Source organism: Colossoma macropomum, unplaced genomic scaffold, assembly GCF_904425465.1.
Source record: "Colossoma macropomum unplaced genomic scaffold, Colossoma_macropomum, whole genome shotgun sequence".
Lineage (NCBI taxonomy): Eukaryota > Metazoa > Chordata > Actinopteri > Characiformes > Serrasalmidae > Colossoma > Colossoma macropomum.
In genome coordinates this window covers 39646309-39667928 of record NW_023494793.1, presented here as the reverse complement: position 1 = coordinate 39667928, position 21620 = coordinate 39646309, and the positions used below count along the sequence as shown (strand labels likewise).

General features: G+C 39.6%; 2 protein-coding genes across 3 annotated transcripts in view; both read left to right on the top strand.

Annotated features, from left to right (window-relative positions):
* Positions 1-4640, top strand: part of LOC118812974 (tyrosine-protein kinase ZAP-70) — a 34536-nt gene extending 29896 nt beyond the window's left edge. The window contains exons 10-13 of the mRNA XM_036578086.1: positions 730-922; positions 1702-1842; positions 3176-3288; positions 3855-4640. Coding sequence (XP_036433979.1) covers positions 730-922; positions 1702-1842; positions 3176-3288; positions 3855-3972 — 565 coding nt within the window. The 3' untranslated portion in view covers positions 3973-4640. The remainder of the gene's footprint in view (positions 1-729; positions 923-1701; positions 1843-3175; positions 3289-3854) is intronic.
* Positions 4641-6489: 1849 nt separating this feature from the next.
* Positions 6490-17548, top strand: mob3a (MOB kinase activator 3A). 2 transcript variants are annotated; one of them, XM_036579526.1, is made up of 4 exons: positions 6490-6742; positions 7763-8216; positions 15104-15306; positions 17132-17548. In XM_036579526.1, the coding sequence occupies exons 2-4, from the start codon at positions 7799-7801 to the stop codon at positions 17159-17161; spliced, it is 651 nt and encodes a 216-aa protein (XP_036435419.1). In that variant the 5' UTR covers positions 6490-6742; positions 7763-7798; the 3' UTR covers positions 17162-17548. The 2 variants fall into 2 exon arrangements, with proteins under 2 accessions (XP_036435419.1, XP_036435416.1); XM_036579523.1 differs by having other exon boundaries at positions 7665-8216.
* The last annotated feature ends 4072 nt before the right edge of the window (positions 17549-21620 follow it).

Genomic DNA, 21620 nt, shown 5'->3' with positions numbered 1-21620 from the left:
TTATTAGTTTAGAATAAGTTTAAAATAATACTTGTAAACAAACAAGAGTTTATCCAGTATACAAAGGGAACATGTTACTTGAAGCATTGCTACATTATCAAATTTTAATTTTATTACATTATCACATTTAAAAATTCTGCTTAATTTAGTGGTTGTGAAATGGTTAATTGTAGAGAGACTTTAGATTGCTTTACAGTGGTGGTAATAGGAACCAGGGGTCACAAATATAGCCATTTTATTTATCATGCAAAACCACAAGTGAACCTACACGTGTCTTGTGAATTTCTACACGTAATGTTGATGGTAAAACAGTGGTAAATCTGAAAAAAAAAAAGTTTGTTTGGGCACTATTTTGCCTCACAACACCCTGCATGTACACCTCTACCATAAATAGCTTTTTAAAAATAAGTCTTAGGTCAAAACCTTTTTAAAACAATGTCTCAGACACCAGGCAGTGTGTTTGCAACCATTTCATGTAATATCTTTCTGTGAGGGAGCTTTTAGAGGTGGACATCTTGTTCCTATCACCACCACTGTGAACAATTCTGACTCTGTAATTTTCTCTAGAACAGAACGTTTCACACCAAACCACCCTGAATAACTGTGTTTCCATTTAAACCACTGAGTTGGAAAATCAGTAGAATTCCCTGGCAAATATCTGCCACAAGCATTAATGAATTTCTTCCCACCAAGGGATAACTTTGTGTGTGTGTGTGTGTGTGTGTTCAGAGAGCAGGTGCCAGTAGATAACGTGGTGGAGCTGATGCACCAGGTGTCACTGGGGATGAAGTATTTGGAGGAGAAGAATTTTGTGCACAGAGACTTAGCGGCTCGTAACGTGCTGTTGGTGAACCAACATTATGCCAAGATCAGCGATTTCGGCCTGTCTAAGGCTCTGGGAGCAGACGACAACTATTACAAGGTAAGACAACACTTTTAACATTTGTCTGGGTTTATGTACCAAAATCAGCCATAATTCATATTTATATGGTCCCAACCGCTCTTTAAACACAGTGTTTTGGTTGCTGTGCCTTTAAGACTGCTATGTAAATGACCTCTGCTCTGATTGGCTGCCTTGTATTGTGCGTCATTAAAAAGCAATCCAGGCTGAAACACTCGTAACTTCAGCATGAATGGGCAGGGCTAAACTGCAGTTGGCTGAATAGGTTATATGTAAATGTGTTGTTTTTGTGACATCACAAAAACAATGAATTTAACACGTGCTATTTCTGCAGTTTAGTTTGGATCCACTTGGTGGTGAACAGCACCTTTTAACTTACCTTGTTCACATACCACACCATGTACTACAGCAAACTCTCATATCAAAAAAGCCAGGAAAATTTCCATGATATGGGCCCTTAAAATATGCTAAAAGCACTAATACACAATAAAAGCATTTCACCACTGTTATTCTACTGACATCTGTGTTGAACCACAGTTCTCTGTAGTGCCAAAAACTCCAGCGTAAATTAATATCAGATTGTGACAGATAACTGTGTGAATGTGTTGGCCTGGCGTGCGCTTTGCATGGAGACTTTAGCGGTAGAGCTGTTTACTTCCACCTCTTTTTATAAAGGACACCTTATTACCAAAGTCAACCTCACAGTCCACAAAGGGTCACTGGGAAGAGTGGTTGAGCTTGTGGGTTTGTGTTTGTGTGTGAAACATTAAAGATCATGATGTATATGTATGTGTGTTTAGGCTCGTACATTAGGAAAATGGCCTCTGAAGTGGTACGCTCCAGAGTGCATCAACTTCCACAAGTTCTCCAGTAAAGGCGATGTTTGGAGTTTCGGGGTCACGATGTGGGAAGCCTTCTCCTACGGAGGAAAACCTTACAAGGTATACATACAGATTTTTATATTAAATTGTAAAGCTGGGACCATTTCTCAATTTATCAACAACATCTGTGACACTGATGCCTCTGGAAAAGTAAAGAAGCCCAAAGTTTTTAACCCACCTTGTTGTTGTTGTTGGTGGTGGTGGTGGTGTTGTAGCTGTTTTAGTGTGTTATTGGTGTGAGTACCTTCACAGCTCTGGGCAAAGTTCAGTTTAAAAGACATGTCTTTACTATCCTACTACCATTACTATCATTACTAGCCTAAATCCATTTTTAAAAGTAACTGATTAAAATGAAAATCACATATTAAATAACACTGAGCAACACATCCTCTTTAGGTAATACACCATTTTGTTTCCTATTTTGGAAATGTGTGACCATAACCATACACTGTTAGAAATAAAGGTTCTGCGCAGGTCGTTTTTTTTTTCATCAAGGTACAAACAATGTAAATGTAACCTCAAAGGAGTAACAGTGATTTTAAAGCCCAGTTGTGAACCTTATATGAGTGTTTCCAGGTGAAAAGTTCGTATTTGTACCTTTTCATAACCGAATGTTTTAAAACAGAACAGTAAAATAAAAGCCTGGAGACGAGACGGGGTGTGTGGAGTCAGTACAGCTTAGAACATATCATTTTAATGGATTATGGTACAGTTATGTTCCCTGAGATGTACCCTTGAGGGTTCCACCCCAGTGACAGGAGGGGCACTGCCCCAGTGACAGTTTCATAGCCCTTTATTTCTGAGAGTGTATTTGCGTTTGTGAGATCCTGCTGGTGTGGGTTTCCTCTTTCAATGAGGCACAGAAAACTGATTTGAGTGCTAACAGCTCCCCCTTGTGGGGAATATGAATTATTATGGAGAAAATAAATTGTCTGTACATGTCACAAAATGAACATTATAATTCCAGCTATTTAAATTATTCCTAGTTTTTCACAGTCAAAGTAACAAAATTTAGCTGTTGCGAGTCATTTTGGAACATACCTATTTCTCGTTCACAGTGAGTCATTTTGTTAAACAGTAGTATGTTTTGATTATTGTGACTGTCTTTATGAAAATATGCACGCTCCATACTTTAAAATGACTGATGTTAAAAGTCTTTATGTTATGTTAAAAGCCATTATGGGCCCTTAGCAACTGTTACACCCGTGGCATAAAGCGGTATTGTACTGTTCATGGAGAGAGAAAGAACAGAGATACTCCGACTTTCTAAAAAGAATTTGTGAATTGATTAAAAATAACAATTTTTATTGATAATTTTGGCCCAATATTTCAAATATATTTGCTTTTAAGCAAGTTGCTCTTTATTGACAAAGCATGTTTTTGTCCATTGTAGAAAATGAAAGGCCCGGAGGTGATCAGCTTCATTCAGAACGGCAGCCGCATGGACAGTCCACCTGGCTGCCCGGAGCCCATGTATGAGCTGATGAAAGAGTGCTGGACATACAAGTACGTGAATATATACATATATGTAAATATTTGTTATAAATGACTTCACAGCAGAAGCCCCTCTGGAAAGAAGCCAAAGAAAAAGACCACTGCAGGGGAGCTCTACGTTTACATATCAAAGAGTGATATGACAAAAGCACTGCATGCTTCTGGGAGATGTAGTTTTCATTAACATAGATTAATGATCATTTTACTAGACATGTGGTTTGCACTCACTGGCCACTTAGTCAGAAATACCTACAATTTATCAGCCCCCCCTTTTACCCCTTTTGTCACTGGTCAGTGGATTGCTGTTGACCAGATATGGATGGTGGACAATTCTCATCACATGTCGGTGTCACTGCTAGGTCGACAGTGGTCCGCCACCCAAAAAAAAATCCACAGCAGCTCTGTGGTTAGAAACTGACCTTTGATGAAGGGCTAGCACACACTGTGCATCAACAGATGGGCTACAGTTTCTACCTGTGGAGCTACAAAGGAAGACTTTCGAATAAACTGGCCACTGAGTGCGTCTGAGAATAATCAGTGACGATATAAAACTAAGGCTGCATTATTTTTGTCTCCAGGTATGAAGAGAGGCCAGGCTTTGCGAAGGTGGAGGAGAAAATGAGGACCTACTATTACTCCATTTCTAAGAAGGCAGCCACCGAGGCAAACGGAGAAACCGTGAAACCTGCTGATTAGCACATCTCAGGGCCCTCAGTGCCAGCCCTGACTGCACCGTTCAGTGCTCATGAAGAGATGTATAACAGCCTGTGTTGAGTTTATGTATATTAGAAAAGGGAAAACCCTAAAATGTGCAGTGCAGGACTGGAATTGGGATCCATTGCCTTAGACTGTGGCCTCCCGCAGGACCCGCTGTGCTGAAATATTCCAAGCAAAAGCTGATGACTTTTGTTTTCTGAAAAATAAGGTCTATTTCTGTCACATCCTGTTTGACATAGTGATGCAAGTTGAGCAGTCTTTGTTTTCCTTTTTGAGAATGAACGCCTTACGCTTGCTTTACGCGTCGTTGCCACTTCATGTTTTCCAAAAATACTCAAACGATGATGGCAGACAGTCTGAGGTAAACATTACAGTGGAAATTCTGAATGTTACGTTTGTACTGATGATTGGCGGCCAAGAAAAAAACGCCCTCTCGATTCACTCCAAGGAATTAATAAGGTTGAAGAATGAGCATATTTTAAAAACTCAGTGAAATGTTTTCACATTCACAGTTCTCTCTGAATATACTCAATAATTTAATTCCTCTGAGTGGATTCATGTTGTACTTTTTGTTGGATGTTCTCATATTTACGTGTAATAAACCATGCAAAAACAATCCGAACAGAACGAATGAAGTTATTTAATGTACAAGCTGGTCACGATCCCCAGACTACATTGGAAAAAATGGTTTATGGTTCAAATGCATCGGTCATTTGCATGTGAATAAAATATCACTTTAACACTGTTGTTTACTTCTTTCAGTCAGAATTGTGCTAACATGTTTTATTCATGTGCAACTGACTGACACATTTGTGTCACGTAAATTCAGAGCACCAGTTCGCTCAGTGCGCCCAGACCACTGAGTCAAATAAAGGCCGTGGATATTAAGTCAAATAAAGGCAGTGGATATGAAGTATGAAGCTGTATGCAATCACACATCTGTCTTCCGATTATTCCTTTCCTTATTCACCACAGCTTCCATTAAGAAAAAGATCTACAGTAATGCTACAGGAACCCAAATGTTAAGAAGAGCCATTTCGTCCTTTCAACAAAAATCAAACCACTTTGGGAGCCACAACATTTTATGTCTATTTTACCATCCTGGCTGTAAATATGTCTCAGTATGTGCTGATGTACTAGTATAGGATAATAATATGACGTAAACAAAATTGCTTTGCTCTACTTTAAGCTTTAGCTCGGCTATAGCTGCTTTTCTCACATCTCGGGCAGGAAACTTTACCTCAAATGTACAGTAGTTTTTTTTTTAAAATGTCTCTTAACATTCAACTTTTTACAAGGCTTAAGTCAGCTTCTCATGCCACTCACTTCTCACTTAAGTAGAAATGTCTATAAAAAATTTAAACAGGCTTATAATATTCCTACAGGAATCTCAAAATGAGAAATTTTAGATATAATGACAATATTTAAGATGATTTCACTTGCCAATACATCATTTTTTGCAATATAGAGAGTTGCGTTACTAATTTAAAAATGTTTATCATCCAGGGAGCCCCATACCTATGGAAGCCTGTTTCTAGCACTGGAAAAAATATAGAGCCATTTAGTAAATCATAATAATAAGAAGAATGTTTCCCATAATTCTCAGAATTATCACATAGCATCTCATAATTATGACTTAGTATCTCATAGTTAACTCTTAGTATCTCATAATAGTGACTTTACATCTCATAATTGTGACTTAGTCATTTCTTCCTAGTATCTCGTAATTATGACCTATCTCATAATTATGATTTGGTATATCATAATTATGACTTAGCATCTCACTGACTTTGTTACTTCTTAGCATGTCATAATAATGAGATTTGATCTTATAATTACGATTTAAAATCTCACAATAATGAATGTCATAATTAAGATTTACTTTCTCATAATTATGACTTAGCATCTTATAATTGTGACTTACTTCCTCATCATTATGGCTTAGCATCTCATAATTATGACTTAGGATCTCGTAATTTCTTCTTAGTGTCTCGTAATTATGGCTTAGCATCTCATTATGATTTAGTATCTCAGAATTATCACTTCGCATCTCATAGTGATGACTTACTTTCTCATCAGTATGACTTAGCATATCATAATTTCTTCTTAGCATCTCATAATTATGACTTAGCATCTCAATGACTATTTAGTGTCTCATAGTTACGTATTAGTATCTCATAATAATGGGATTTGATCTCATAATTATGACTCAGCATCTTATAATTATGACTTAGCCCCTCAGAATTATGACTTAGTAAGTCATTCTTATGACCTACTGTCTTACTTAGATCTCATAATAATGACTCACTAACTCATTCTAATTCATAATTAGGAGAAAGTGTTCTCATTATTAGGGGACACTGTCGTTATTATGACATACTATATGGCCGATGGTCAGAAACTGGCTTCCACACATACCTGTGTTTTGTCTACAGCCCCTGACTCAGTAAACCCGCCCTGATGCGCTGTTCTGCAGGCCCAGTGTCGTCTGAGGAGAGGAAGTGTACTGTACTTTGTTCAGCAGGGAGGGGCTTGCTGTGTACTTTCCTCACAAACAGTAACCTTAAAATTTCTTAGCGCGCTAATAATTTCGCAGTAGGACTTTTGGGTCACGCATAATGTAGCTTTAAGAATAACCTTCAAAGATAACCCCTTTATATTGGTCTAGTCGCGGATAGTTTAGCTTTAAAGCCGTCAGAAAAGGTGGTTTGCATCAAAGCGGAACAAGAAGACTCTCCGGATCTCCTCGGTAAGTTTGTTTGAAGTGCTACAGGCCACCGTAGTTTTTTAAACAGGGTGGTTCGCTTATTTTAACGTTTTATTGAAGTTATGATGTCGGTAGAAGCGATTACCGCCTTTCATTTTCGGGAAAAAAGCTTCTTACTTTAGCCTTACATGTTTTGTTCATGTGACCAAACACACTCCGCCAGCTTCTCATTCGAATTTTCCGGTCCACCTTAAAATGGCGCAGCAGCAACGTTACGTTCGGTCGCCCGCGCAGTACTGTCTCCAGAAGGGAACGGCTTCCACTTAAGGTGGAACGGAAAATTCGAATGCGAAGCTGGTGCCAACTTCAGCCTCGTGGAACAACAAAACTCCGTGTTAGCAACGCTGACTACACGGCAGCCGAAAGTGCATTAAATGCGGATTTTAGGGTTTATTTTTGTGTAAATACTCGACAAAACTAGTCATAAACTATGCTTGATTGTAATTACAGATAGGTGGGTTGTCCTCATAATTCCCATATGGGACCAGATGCCACCCATGGCTCACCTAGAAGGAGTAAAATCCCCCCAAAATTCCCTCCAAAGACATTAGTCTGGGTAGTTTGGTAGTTTCCCATTTATACATATTGAGAGACGTGTTATAAAGCCAGTTTCACTCCCAGCATGTGATGCCTCAGTATTTTGTGGTTCTGTCATTTCTTTTTAATTCCAGGGAGACCAGGGAAGTTTCTGGACTACCTGTTTCTCCATTGCTTCTAGAGCTTGTATTTTCAGTATGGTTCAGTATTACAGTGTATAGGAATTTGTCCTTGAAGTGTCCGAGAACCACAAAAGGATAGCTAGTAAAAAATATCAGACAGTTTAACTTCAGTCTTCTTATGAGAGAGATAAGAGAATAGAAAAGGAAACCAAAACTAAATACCAGTCCCTCTCTCTTTTCTGCAGCATCTGCTCTCCCCAAGACTGCCCACAGCTGTCAGTGATCCTCCGAAGGCCCTTAGCAACGACCTCTCCGTTGTTTGTTTCTTTTTCCTCTCCCTCAGCCTCTACTGATACACCAAACCCAGACCGGCCCGATCATGTCCCTGGCCCTCAAACAAGTCTTCAACAAAGACAGAACATTCCGGCCCAAGCGGAAGTTCGAGCCGGGGACCCAGCGCTTCGAGCTGCATAAGAAAGCTCAGGCGTCTCTGAACGCAGGGCTGGACCTGAAGCTGGCCGTCCAGCTGCCGCACGGAGAAGACCTCAACGATTGGGTGGCCGTGCACGTGGTCGACTTCTTCAACCGCATCAACCTCATCTACGGCACCATCAACGACTCCTGCACGGACCAGAGCTGCCCCGTCATGTCCGGCGGGCCCAAGTACGAGTACCGCTGGCAGGACGAGCACAAGTACAAGCGGCCCACGGCGCTGTCCGCCCCGAAATACATGAGTCTTCTGATGGACTGGATCGAGGTACAGATCAACAACGAGCAGATCTTCCCCACCAACGTTGGTAAGCAGTTACTCAAATTATTTGATTGTCTGTTTGCTGCTAGAATATTTGCTTCAAGTACTTGTCTTTTCGAAACAAGTGTGCATCTAAGAACAACAGCCTTAAGAAAGTGAAAAAGGAAGTAAAAAATATGAAAGTGCTAACTGCCCTTTACAGTGAGTTTTTTAAAGGGGCACTCCGGCCAGAATTGAAATGAGCACATCTTAACCTTTGTGCGGTGTTGATGTGTTACTCAGTGGTCTGCTGGACCCACCGCATTATTGGTTTATTAAATCAATACAGGCATAACAATTTATGTAAAAATACCAGATGTTTAAAACATCACAAGTGGTCAGCGTAGGGTTCTCCTTTAGCAGCTGTAGCCAGTCAGCAGTCTGTCCATGTTTTCCACCCTCCCACAGACACACACATACTAACAGCAGGCCGTGTAGGAGGAGAACAGAGTGAAGGACACAGCACCTCCACACTTTTACTCCCCGCGGGTTCACCCAACACCACACGTGTAATATAAATGTGTGGGGGGTGAACAGTGTGAAGACACTGAAAATGTGTTATATGTTCTTTACAGAAAATGAGCAAAGACCAAGGAACCTGAGGTTGAAATAACAATAAATCACATAATTCTTTCCTTTGGTAAACATTGAAAATGGGTCCCACAGACCTGGACACCACACAAGGGTTAACAAGCACAACATCTGTTGTAAACATGCCTATTCGCCTCCTACAGAGGTGCCACAGTTGTCCTGAGAGTGACTTTCTGGTTTAAAGACTAAGAACATCCTCTTCAGATGATGCATCTTGAAGGTGGGAGGAATCTTTGAAAACGTACAAGGGGTTCGATACATGAAAGGAGACTTCTATTAGCCTTTACACCAGTGAATGACTTTGGTAACATAGGAGGGTTTTATTGGTTGTATGTGTGCATTTGTGCAGTGCCTGCTGGGTATTGTAGTGGTAGAACACTGATAGACAGAAATGTGACAAGGGTAAAAGATGAATTGTGTCAAACTGATGCACTGCTAAATACTGCATAGCACAACAAAAACAATAAATGCTAATTTAGGTCAGAACACTTAGAGGTTACCTTCTCAGAGATACGAGGCTTTCTAATAGTAGCGACAATAAGCTAGACATATAAATATATAGAGCTGCTGATCATTTGAATATTCGACTGTTTAACCCTTAGCCATTGCAGTTATGGTGCCAATAAAAGCATGCTGTAATTCAGAATGAATTGTTTCTCATACATAGCTCTTTGTAATAAGAGGAGAAATCTCTCATTGTGTGGAAAGAAAAACCATCTTTCACATTTTGCTGTGTTTTTTGATGTTCTTTTTTGACATTGAAACAAACAGAAAAACATTCAGAACTGCAGACTAGAATCTGTCGATACAAAACTAAAATAAAATCAGATTAAATCAGTTTAATTTATTGCATAACTGGTTATTATTTATGTAATTACATTCAAACGGTGCTGCAAAGCCAACATCATAATCCTTGATTTCTTACACTGGAATATTATTCGGGGCTGTTCTGTATATCACTAAGGAGAAGGCCATAGCGCTGCCTCTTAGTACTCTGCATTTAAATTATACACACACATACACACATCTTCTAAGCCGCTTCTCCTACTGGGTCGCAGTGGGAGCCTGAGCCTATCCAAGCTGTCGTCAGGCGGAAGGCAGGATACACCCTGGACAGGTCGCCAGTCCATCGCAGGGCATTTATATTCAAAGTTTAAAAAGAAACCTTGAGTGACGCCCAAAAGATCCGACTGGAGTTAGACTGAATCAGATTTAGCTTTGCGAGAGTAATTTTAACTCCTACAGAGCTGTTCTGAAGTAAACATAACTCAGCCTGAGTAAATATAACTGCTGGATGTCATTCAGTGCTGGCAGTGATCACCTTATTAAAACAGGGCTTAATAAAGAAGCAAATAGAGCCGCATCGAGCGGGGAGTATTTGCAGGGTAGCTGCTGAACTCCCAATACATCCAGCCTCTTTTTGGCTCTCTCCCATCATCACCCTAAACCTGGAGTCTCCCTGCTCTCATAGGCATCCGAGCATCGTCTTTCAAACTGGGTCATAGAGTCCATCGCAGGATATAAATCCCCAGGAGGAGCGGATGGAGCCTCGGTAGCGTTTTCAGAATGCAGCTAGTCAAGGGTCCTTTACATACTACCTAAAAGCAAGCTTGATAAAAGCTTTAGTGGCTTCCTATTTATATATCACTGCTGTCAGGACAAAACCTCGTATCTCCATTTTTGTCGTTTTTCAGTTTTTGACATAATAGGAAAATGCCTGTTGCTCTTTACATTGCGTGTAAATTTCATGATGAATAGATAAAAAGAAACGACCTAAAATGACTTGGAAAAAAAGTCTGGTTCCATTGACTTACATTAAAAGTAAAGAAGGTTTTTTCTTTTCCTGTAAAGTTACTGTTTTGGAGATACGAGGTTTTGTTCCGACATCAGCGATATATTGGAGCACTATATAGAAAACTAGTGTAATGAACAGAAATGGTCCCCTAATCAGTATTCCCTACATTGGAGCACTATACAGAACACTATGGAACAGAAATGGCCCTCTTTTCATTATCCCTTACCTATGAAATTCAAAAGCACTATATAGTACTGTATGATAGAGAACTGAAATGGTCGCTAATCCCTATTTTCTTAAGTTGAAGCACTATATAAAACACCATTATACGAAATGAAATGGTCCCTTAATCACTGTTGCCTTTATTAGAGCACTATATAGAATGCTATTACGGGGAACAGAACTGACCCTTAATTACTATTCCCTACATTGGAGCACAGTATAGATCACTATTATAGGAACTGAAATAGTCCCTAATCACTGTCTAATCACTGTTGCCTACTTTGGAGCACTATATAGAACACTATTACAGGGAACAGAACTGGCCCCTAATCACTGTTCACTACATTGGCACACTCTACTGGTATTTTGTTATAGGAACTGAAATAGTCCCTAAATCACAATTCTTTACATTTGAGAACTATATAGAACACTATTATAGAGAACAGAAACGGTCTCCTAATCTCTGTTCCCTACATTGGAGCTCTACATAATATACTATTGTAGGGAACAGAAATGGCCCCTAATCACTGTTTCTTACATTGGAGCTCTATGTAGAACACTATTATAGGAACTGAAATGGGCCATTAATCACTATTTCCTACATATGAGCACTATATGGAACACTATTATAGAGAATGGAATTTATGATTGAAATAAACGATTATGTGTGCTTACGTTACACGGTTGCTCATCACTCTGCATCAGTAGCCACTTTCCGTCCTACACTGGACATTATGGGTGTTCACCTAAGTAGGGTATATTGTTTGGACAGTACCTATTGTGGGATTGTATGCTGGGTATTCACCCCTGTGTTTTTGGACCACTATAAAATTACAGGCTCCCAAAACAGAGGACTATACAGTGAATGGGGCTTAGATTTGGACAGAGCAAATGTGACTTTATGCTTTGGTGCTACAGTAATTGTTTGAAATTTTGCATAATATATAAATAAATGTGAACATCTGTTTGATATTTAGAGTTTAATCTCATTTTAACCCTGTGGAGGTGGCCTTAACTGAATAGCAACTAATATAGCAGTGGGGATTTTTGCTGTGTGGTTTTAATGCAGCGTGTGAGTCATGGTTTTCAAAGCAGACGTCCTGTTTAGCGTGAAAGCAAAGAGGAAGTCACAAGGCGATGACGAAAACTGCAGAGATGGCCTGGAGTTGCTGGTTGACATCACAGTATTTAACAAATATTATGACAGCAGGGACATTTAAAGCCATCAGTAAGGAATCACTGCTGCAGGCAGGGCAGTTTTTAGTGCTGCAACATGAGAGGATTTCACATAGCAAAAGTGCATCACTAAAATTTTCACAGATACATACACTGCGCTCTCAGTTGGTCAATGCTGAGCGAGTGCTGTGGTGGTTGTGGTGATGTTTCTGCAGCTATAAACAGTGCGTCTGCTCTACAACTAAAGATCAAATTACTTGGCTGAGTTCATTCCCCAGTGTCACCCTAACACAGTTATATAAATCAATAAATTAATGTGCCGTGAAATATTTAGAAGATCCAAATAAGTATCTTAAAGTTATGACAGTGGTAAATGTAATTATATCATGTCTGTAACCACACACTTAAAAAAGATGGTTCTTCAAGGGTTCTTTAGTAAAAGGAATGCTTCTGTTAAACGGTTCCTTGCATGGTGAAATTGCTCTTCAGATTCAAGGAGAATGTGTTGTATATGGCTGCTGTTGGAACGAAACCTTGTATCTCCAAAATAGTAACTTTACAGGAGAAGCAAAAAACCTTCTTTAGTTTTAATGTAAGTCAATGGAACCAGAATTTTCTCCAAGTCGTTTTGAGCCGTTTCTTTTTGTCCATTCATTGTGAAATTTACACACAATGTAAAGGGCAACAGGCATTGTCAGATTATGGCAAAAACTGAAAAACGACAACAATGGAGATACGAGGTTTTGTTCCGACAGCAGCGATATGTTTCTATATAGACCCTTTTTGAAAATGGTTCTATATGGTGTCCTAAAGTGTTCTTTTATTGTTACGATGTTAAACTTGTTACAATAGAAGAACGCTTTTTGGTTCTTTTTGCCAATGTAACATTACATAGCTCAGAAGCTATTCTAGTGATATTAGCATATACGCTAGCAGTTAGTGGTTTTTACTCTTTTTTTTTTTTTACACTTTCAAGCAAAAGTGTACGTTTCACTTGACTCTACAAATGATTCTCGGTGACTGTAGACATGTTTATGAGTTTATATGTATGTGGAAGTGACCTGAAGTCTGATAGATGTGTTACAATGGCTCATGTGCGAAATCGCTACTCAAAACGGTTCTAAAGGCAGCGCTGCCTTCGAGGTAGAACGAACGTAACTGGTTTCCAGTCAGCAGGCGGGGATGAATGTGATTGGTTGAGAGATATACTATAAGGTTTGTCAAATATATAGGCCCATGTGTACTTTGATGTGTTCATAATTCACAGCATGCTTAAGGCATTATTACGTTTATTACTACTTTGTCACAAAAAACATCAGATATAAGCTGGTGCCATGAACGCACAATGTGCATGTACTACCGTAATACACTTAAAATTTAAGCAGTTGTGATTTAGGCGCGGAGAGCTTGACCACAGCAAAGTTTCGTGGCTGCACGCCGCCATCATTGCAAGAGGTACGTCTTCAGTTCCAACATGTAAACGCAGCTTTAGTAAAGAAACTGCCGTCGCTCATGTTTAATAGCTAGCATTCTTGCTAGTCTACTTACATTACTTTGCTAGCTAACAAGCAAGCAGACAAAGAAGATGCTGCTTTAGAAGCTGCTAGTTTTCCAGGTAGGTTTCTGAGAAACCAACACCATGTTAAAAAAATCCTGAAAATTCCATACCTTTTCATTCACTGCATCTGTAAGGGCCCAGCCTGCACCGCCGGCCACCAGCAGGTTGACGGCGGCGAGGTGCCTTAAGTTCAGGGAACTCCAATTCCCGAGAAGCCCTCGGACTGATTAGGCCCGACCTGGCACACCTATGGACTCCTCTACTTAAGCCTGTGGCAAACAGCAACCCTTTGTCACACCTTTGTAGAGGGGTGACCGGTACGGTACTTAGCCCAGGTGGGTATTTAAACAAAAAGAAAAGGAAAGGAAAGAGGTCTGGAAAAGACAAAAGAGGGAAAGTGCCCCAAAACTACTGAAAAACCAAAAGAAGTCTTGAGCAACAAACGGCTCCAAGCCATACAAATGGTGTTCACTCCACTAATAGCAAACAGGTAAAACATAAAGACTGCCTTCCTCTCAGAATCACAGAGGAAGTGTTTTTTGTTTTCTGATTATATTTTATTTCACTTTTCTAGTTCAGCCTTTGTTTGACCACGCTGCTTTCAGCATCCCCTTTGTTTGCCTTTTTCCCGCCTTTTTTTGTTTACCATTCGTTGAGGCGTTTTTCCCGTTGTCACCTGTGCTTCCCGGTAGCGCAGCAGTAAACTCTTCTGACCGCGGCGGTTCGAGCCTGGCTCTGGGTCACCTCAACCCCAACGTCCACAATCACCAAATTCACACTCCATCGCCTCAATAAATTCATTTAAAACCCTTTCTCACGGGTTTTCCTCTCTGCGCTTGGGTCCGCCTCCCTGCCGTCCCAGAACAGCATCCACAACAGAGAGACGTTTCTAAAGATAAGCCCCACCTCTTGGTTATTTTAATTGGTTGTTCTCTGAGCCAATTATGTGCGTTCTGCCTCAGGAGTAGCGCTGCCTTCAGAACTGTTTTGAGTAGAGATTTTGCACATGAGCGTTACAATGCTGATAACAGTCTGTTATTGAAATTTAGACCTATCTGGGGAACTAGCTAAATCTGTCTTAATGGATTTATTCATGATATAGCAAAAGACACACCACTGAAATATGAAATGAATTATAGAACAAATCCATAAAGAGTTCCTAACTGTACTTCAACCCCTTAAAATCTCAGACTGATTACATATTAAAGCTTATTATTTAGTAGCTACAGGGCCATTCTTAGGATATAGAAGTGTGTAATAAAACTTTGGGCCCACTGGAGGGCCCTGGCCATTTAGGGGGTTAAATAAGGTAACTTTGTTTACTTGAATAACTACATTTTACTCATTTTAAATATTATTATTAGCAGTAGCAGTTATATAATAATATAATATGATAAAATATAATAGTTATATTATTATTACTGATGTCAGCCCAATGCTGATACCCCTCATTACTGATATGCCACTCTCTGTGCGCCACTGAGACTCTCTCACTCCCTCTATGGTCATGCTTTAGTGAGTGACCCCAACACATGTCTCTTTCATCCTGCAGGTACTCCATTCCCCAAGACCTTCATGCAAGTAGCCAAGAAGATCCTGTCTCGTCTGTTCCGCGTCTTCGTGCACGTGTACATACACCATTTCGACCGAGTCAGTCACATGGGGGCAGAAGCGCATGTCAACACCTGTTACAAGCATTTCTACTACTTTGTTACTGAATTCAACCTCATAGACCACAAGGAGCTGGAGCCACTGGTGAGTGTGTGTGTGTGTGTTTTAGGTAGGGATACACAATTATATCAGAATCATATCAGACTACTATTCTACATTCAAATAATATGCAAATAAATGCCTCAAAAGTTATTGGTTAAACTGGAATTTTTAATGGTCACTGTAAAAAATGCAATATTGAATATGTCATTATATTTAGCAGATGCATTTTTCATTTGTTTTGATTTATTTCTTTTATAAATTTAATATCGAAAGTACATTTGGGCTTCCGAGTGGCCCAGCTGTCCAAGTGTTGGCCCTGTCATCGGGGAATTTTGAACTGGATGCCTGGCATTGTAGGATGGTCCTCCCTCTCCCCTCATCACTCAGAGCAATACTAGCCAATGTAACAGAATTAGCAAGCACTTTGAGCTGACCATTGACATTGTATTAGCAGTAGTTATAGTGGACATTCACATGTTTTAGCGGTAGAACGTTCTTGCCGTCTCCCTCCTAGCATGGTAGCAATGTGTGATAGGAGCAGGTGGACTCTGACATGACTAAATCGGGAAGAAACATTGTGTAAAAAACAGAAAGTACATTTAAGCAGCCATGCTGAGCAGCTTCATCACTCCAAAGAATGCTGGGGGGCTTTATACCCTCCTAGCCCACGCTTGGCACTGAGCATGGTGACATTAGGCTCATGTGCAGCTGCTCCAGAGCGTCACATTCTATTGATCAATGCTTTTCCATGGAGATTATACAGCTGCAGCTGAATGCTTGTGTCAGCAATGGGTGCACCTTAAAGGAGCTAAATTCACTAGTTAGAACAGCTGTCTGAATACTTTTGGAAAGATTGTGATTTTATTAATGTGGAAGTGATGTACACATCTGAATTGGAGTTCAGTGCCTCACTTTTTCAGTATAGTTTTGTGTGTCTTAACGTGTGCATTTTGTTTGTGGTATGAAGGCCAAGTAGAGCCAGCATATACTGTACTGTGCAAAAGAAATGTATTTAATTTCCAGTCAAAATGGCAATTAAGTTATTCATTTTTCAGCATTAAAAACTAGAAGACATATTAAAAAATGACACACTTAGTACTTAGTGTGTCGCTCTTTGCCTTTAAAACGACCTCCATTCTTTTCAGGAGACTCAATTTCAGTTTTTCAAAGAAATCTGCCGAGATGTTTTTCCACACCTCCGAAGTTCAGTCTTAGAAGCTGGTTGATCATTTTCTGAAGTAATCAAACACATTCAGTGATGTTGAGGTCTGGACTCTGGGGTGGTCAGTCCATTGTTCAGCTTCTTTGTTTGATGTTTCCGTCTCCTTTTCTCAGTGAGGTTCTTCTTGATCAGCTACACATCCTTTCAGACCCATAGCGCTGAGTCGTCTTCTCACAGTGGAAGGATGGACAGAACACCTGTGGATGTTTTCAGATCTGAAGCAGCTTGATTTTTTCCTCTCTCTCAGAGATGAAAGCTTTAAGTGCTGTTTATCTGATGGGGGCAGTTTTGGTGTCTACCAGGTCTTCCAGGTGGTTGTTAGGAGCCCCATTTTTGAAAATTCCCATTTTTCACATATTTTCCTTTGACTTTCTCCTTCCTTGTTGAGTGGATTATCTTATATCTAATCTCCTCATAAATATCTCTTGACAAATGAATAACTTGAATTTAATGGCAGTTTCGATTGGAAATTAATTAAATGAAAGGTGGTCTCTGACTTTTGCACAGTTCTGTATGGACTTATATATATTTTGAGTTTGGAAGTCAAACAGGTTGTGGATTGTGTGCACGTTTGAGTTTGAATGTTTGTTGACTCTATAATGAAGACAAGACTGACCACTCTTTTGTTTTTCTCTGCCCAAACAGAAAGAGATGACAACACGAATGTGCCACTGAGGCGAAGAGCGCTTTTGAGCGTTGGCTACATTCCAAACAGATCAGCTGGACCATTTGCAATTAACGTTTTAAAAGAATAATGTAAAGAAAAGCGAAGCAAACCAAAGTTTGAAAGGACTCTATTTTTATACACTTTTAAAGTTATGGGAAAATCTATGTAGAGAGAAACATGGTAACTTTTTAATGCTCTCTTTAATGTGTAGGAAAATATTTTATTAGAAACCAGTATTACCAGTCATTTTGGTTGTATTTCCCCAAATTGCATCCTGAATCATTTCATCATTCCTGTACTTTTGTACCGTCTTAAGCATACAGATTATATTTGTGAATATTTATGTATGTGTTTGAGACATTAAACATATTCTAAAAGAATTGCTTGCCATTTTATACTTGTCTGTCAAAAGACTTTGGAGATGATTGTCTTCCACTGTTTGATTGTTTCTTAACTTAAAATTTCAACAGCACTTTGTTGTGCAAGGGTGCCACCCTCCTTTACAGTACAGTCAAATTTCAACACGACTGCAGTGGGATTTCCGTCTGTTGGGACACAGTGAACTCATTGCACTCTTATTTCCCTTCGCATACAGTAAAGCAGACCCACAGTTTTCTGTGCTTATTTGTACAGTACTGGGTAAAAGTCTCAAGTAATCTGTTTTAATCTATCTTGCTAGTTAGTGTGTTTTTTGCCTGTACACTGCATAACATTTAAATAAATACAAAAAAAACCAGCAAAGCATAGATTTGTTTTAAAGGGACAATATCACATACAATCATTTTTTTTTTTAATAAGTTAGTACATCCTCTACATCCCGTGTGTCAAACACAAGGCCCACGGCACAGTCCTGTTCAGCCCGCGAAATTATTTTAATTCTCTATTATTATTAGTCCGTTTCACCCTGAGATGCACTACAGTCCCATAGTGTGCGTTCTGACCTCCAGCAACAGTCTATGGGCCAGCAGTTACACAAAAAGAAAAGATGTCTGGTGTCTAGTTCAAGCAAATAGGCAGTTTAAAAAAAAAACTACCTAAAACAATTTATTTTTATTTACAATTATTTTTGAAAAAACTATTTAATGCCTATTTTGCTGTTGCAGTTTTGGCATATTTTGAATAAACATTGTCCTTTTCTGGTCATGGAAAAATGTTAAGTAAAAATGAAATAAAAACACATCTCGCCCACAGATTTGCTGAGACTTTTTAATATGGCCCTTTTAGTGGATGAGTTTGGCACCCCTGCTCTACAGAGAACACACTTCTGCACATTTATTGTACAGTTACTGTTCATTTTCTGACTTTAACATATTGGGGGAAAAAACAAAATGTGGCCTGTGCAAAAGTTACGGCACATTTTATATGTCATGTTCTATTTTTTCCAGTGTGTTAAACTCAGCAAATAAGGGCAAATTATGCACTAAATGTGCAGAAGTGTGTTAACTTATTTTATTAAGAAAATCAACATGTCATTTGAATGGAAGTGCTTACATTTTTGCATATGACTGCCATTCAGTGCCTCATCCATACAGTCCATATATGGAAACTAAGCTGCAAAAAACAGCTCATTTTTAATCCTCTCTTTCTGTGATGTCACAAAAACCAACACATTTGCATACCTCTACCTATTCAGCCTAGGGCAGTTTAGCCCCACCCACTCACACTGAAGTTACAAGGAGTGTTTCAGCCTGGGCTGCTTTTTGAATGAGGCACGGTAAACAACAACAATCTGTACTGTTGAATAATGGACAGATCAAAATGAAATAAGACTATTGGTGGCACACAAATATGTTATAAGTGGACCTTAGGGTAGGATATGGGCCCTTCAAAAGTGATGAATTTGTTGGTTAGAAGAATACAGCTGGAAGAACACAGGTTTGGTTCCTGATGTCTTGCTGCACTCCGGACACTAGATTTGTAGAGTTGATTTTATTCCAGTCTGAAAATGTATGTAATATTTTATATGTTTCCAATGTAATGTTGATATTGGAAAAAAATGGTACATTTGAAATGGATAGATAAATAGATGTCAAAAAGTTTTTTTTTTCCATAAGCAACATCACAGATACTAATCAATGTATTCATAACCATTTCCTGTAATAGCTTCCTTTTGTGGGCTTTTACTCAGTGCTTTTTTCTAGAAAGGAGCAATTCATATCAGACTATTCTGGGTTTCTCTTGACATCTTATTCAATTATGCAGAAATTTTAAAAAAGGCTCTAAACTCTAACGGCATATAGTGGTGCTGTCCACTAGGTGGTGCTATGGTCGTTTAGAATAGCCTCTTTCCTCGCTGATGAAATATTGCACTATCAGGGATTTCGCAGTCCTCTTCAACGACTTATCTGCAAACTGGCGCTTATGCAACAAATTACAGAGGTTATCAGTTACTGCCGCTCTACATAACAACTCAAGCGAGCGTTATAAATGAGTTTTAAATGACCTGTTTGTCGCCTTTGATATAGAAAGCCTGTGGGATGAAGGTCAGTTTATCTGAGCAATGCATAAACAACCGAGCTGAACGGTTTGTCCCCTGAGGGATTGGAGGGTGATTGAAAATGACGTTAATGAGCCACAATAAACGTAATTATGAACACATTAAACAAAACGTGTGCGCCATGTGCGCATGAATAATGCATACATACATCCATACATCTATACATACATAATCCATCAGTTTAGTTTTTCAGTTTACTCACTTTTGGCAATAACCATGATGATATAATATATTTTATTACTGTAATGTTAATGCATGGCTGTTTTTTTTCTGTGTAAACTAATGATGAGTCGATTCTTTGACTCTAGCGCGTCTGGGAGTCGGGCCGACTCGTAGCCGGTGATTCAGAGAGTCGAAATGCGTGGAGTCGACTCTTCGACTCTGTCAACCGCGTGTTTTTTTTCTGTTATATGGCTCAAAAGACATCTCTTGAAACATTAATCAGCTGTCATCGCTTTCAAAGCTACTTGATATTTATTCGGTATAATTTAGGACGTTTTAGGAAGGTTTAGTCTCCGCTATGTCCCTTCATCACTGACAGTTTCTTGGCTAAAATTAAGTGGAGTCAAAGAGTCGATTCTAGCTTCAGGAGTCGAGAGTCGGAGTCGACTTCAAAAAATTTGGCGCCGTGCATCACCGGTGTAAACAATCACACTCCAGCAGTAAAACTGTAGGTAGGACATTTTGGATGCTTAAATCACCCAATCAGAAAATTCTACCAGCATTGAAATGTATAGGTAGGACATATTGATAAACTAAATCACCTTATCAAAAATGTTACCAGCATTAAAAGAATAAATGGGATATTTTGGTAGACTAAATCACCTTATCAGGGAATAAGTAGTAATATTAAACTGGGCAACATAATCAACTGTACGACACACTTGATGTAAGACTGAATTAACATTTAAAAACACAAGTTACTACGCTGCAGTAATGATATGCGCATGCGCGGTAAGACCGCCCCATAGTTAGAACAACGGTAAGCGTTGCGCAGATCGGTCTCCATGGCAACGGCTGAACGGTCCAGACAATTCTGGCCGTTAGTTTGCTCTTTCTGTAAAAAAGACGTTACGTGGAGAAAATGTCAGATAGTGGCCGTAATTCAGGTCAGTGAGTTACTTTAAATTTACTCTATTATCATATTTAGACTCGGTTTCAAACTGGTAACAACAGCAGGCCTAATCTGAGCTGATGTACATTGATTAGCTTAGCAACTTACATTCAGTTAAGACGCTCAAAATGTCCAGACTGCAACGTTAATAAGGAGCGGGTGTAATAATTTCCATAACTTAACTACATTATAGGAACACTGCACGATTCTGGAGAACGATTGTTGACATTTGAACTCAACAGCAAAACAAATACACCCCTCCCTTCAGCGCTCCTTCAGAAGCCCCCCACCCAAAGGCATGGACGCGTTTTGTGGAGGCCAGGATGCTTTTATAGATCACTGTACAGACAAAGACCATGATATGACGTTAGAGTGGACAATGACACAGCAAGTAATGTAACTGACCTTAGCTAGGATGTGGGTTAGTTCTCCTTTAATGCTAATGCTTAGTGTCAGACTAAGTGTAGTCTTTGCACACATTGTTTTGTCCCATTTGTGACATGCTGACGTTCCCAGATAGCAGAAAGTTTTGGGTCAGTTCTGGCTTTCCTATGTGAGCATTGGTTGACTACCGGGTAAATGCTAGGCATGTGGTCCAGAATAGGGCCAGATCCTGGACAGCTTCATGCGGGTTTTGCTTCGTGTCTACATTCGTGGGACAATTCTGGTGTGAATGTTGTGAACCAACAATGTAGTTGGGCCAGATTGGGGCCAAATTTGGGCCATATCCTTCAGTTCCACTCACTTTACAGTGTGTAGGCCAGATCTGGGCCGAGGACCCAGCCATATATTGGGCCGGAGCAAACCAAGAATGCGGCCCAGAATGCAAACAATGTCATTCAGAGTGGTTTGGTGT

Excerpts from the sequence above, each read along its gene's own strand:
- mob3a (XM_036579526.1), top strand. The coding sequence starts at position 7,799 with ATGTCCCTGGCCCTCAAACAAGTCTTCAACAAAGACAGAACATTCCGG. Across the intron at positions 8,217-15,103 it reads GATCTTCCCCACCAACGTTG|GTACTCCATTCCCCAAGACC; the intron begins GTAAGCAGTTAC and ends TTCATCCTGCAG. Across the intron at positions 15,307-17,131 it reads ACAAGGAGCTGGAGCCACTG|AAAGAGATGACAACACGAAT; the intron begins GTGAGTGTGTGT and ends CTGCCCAAACAG.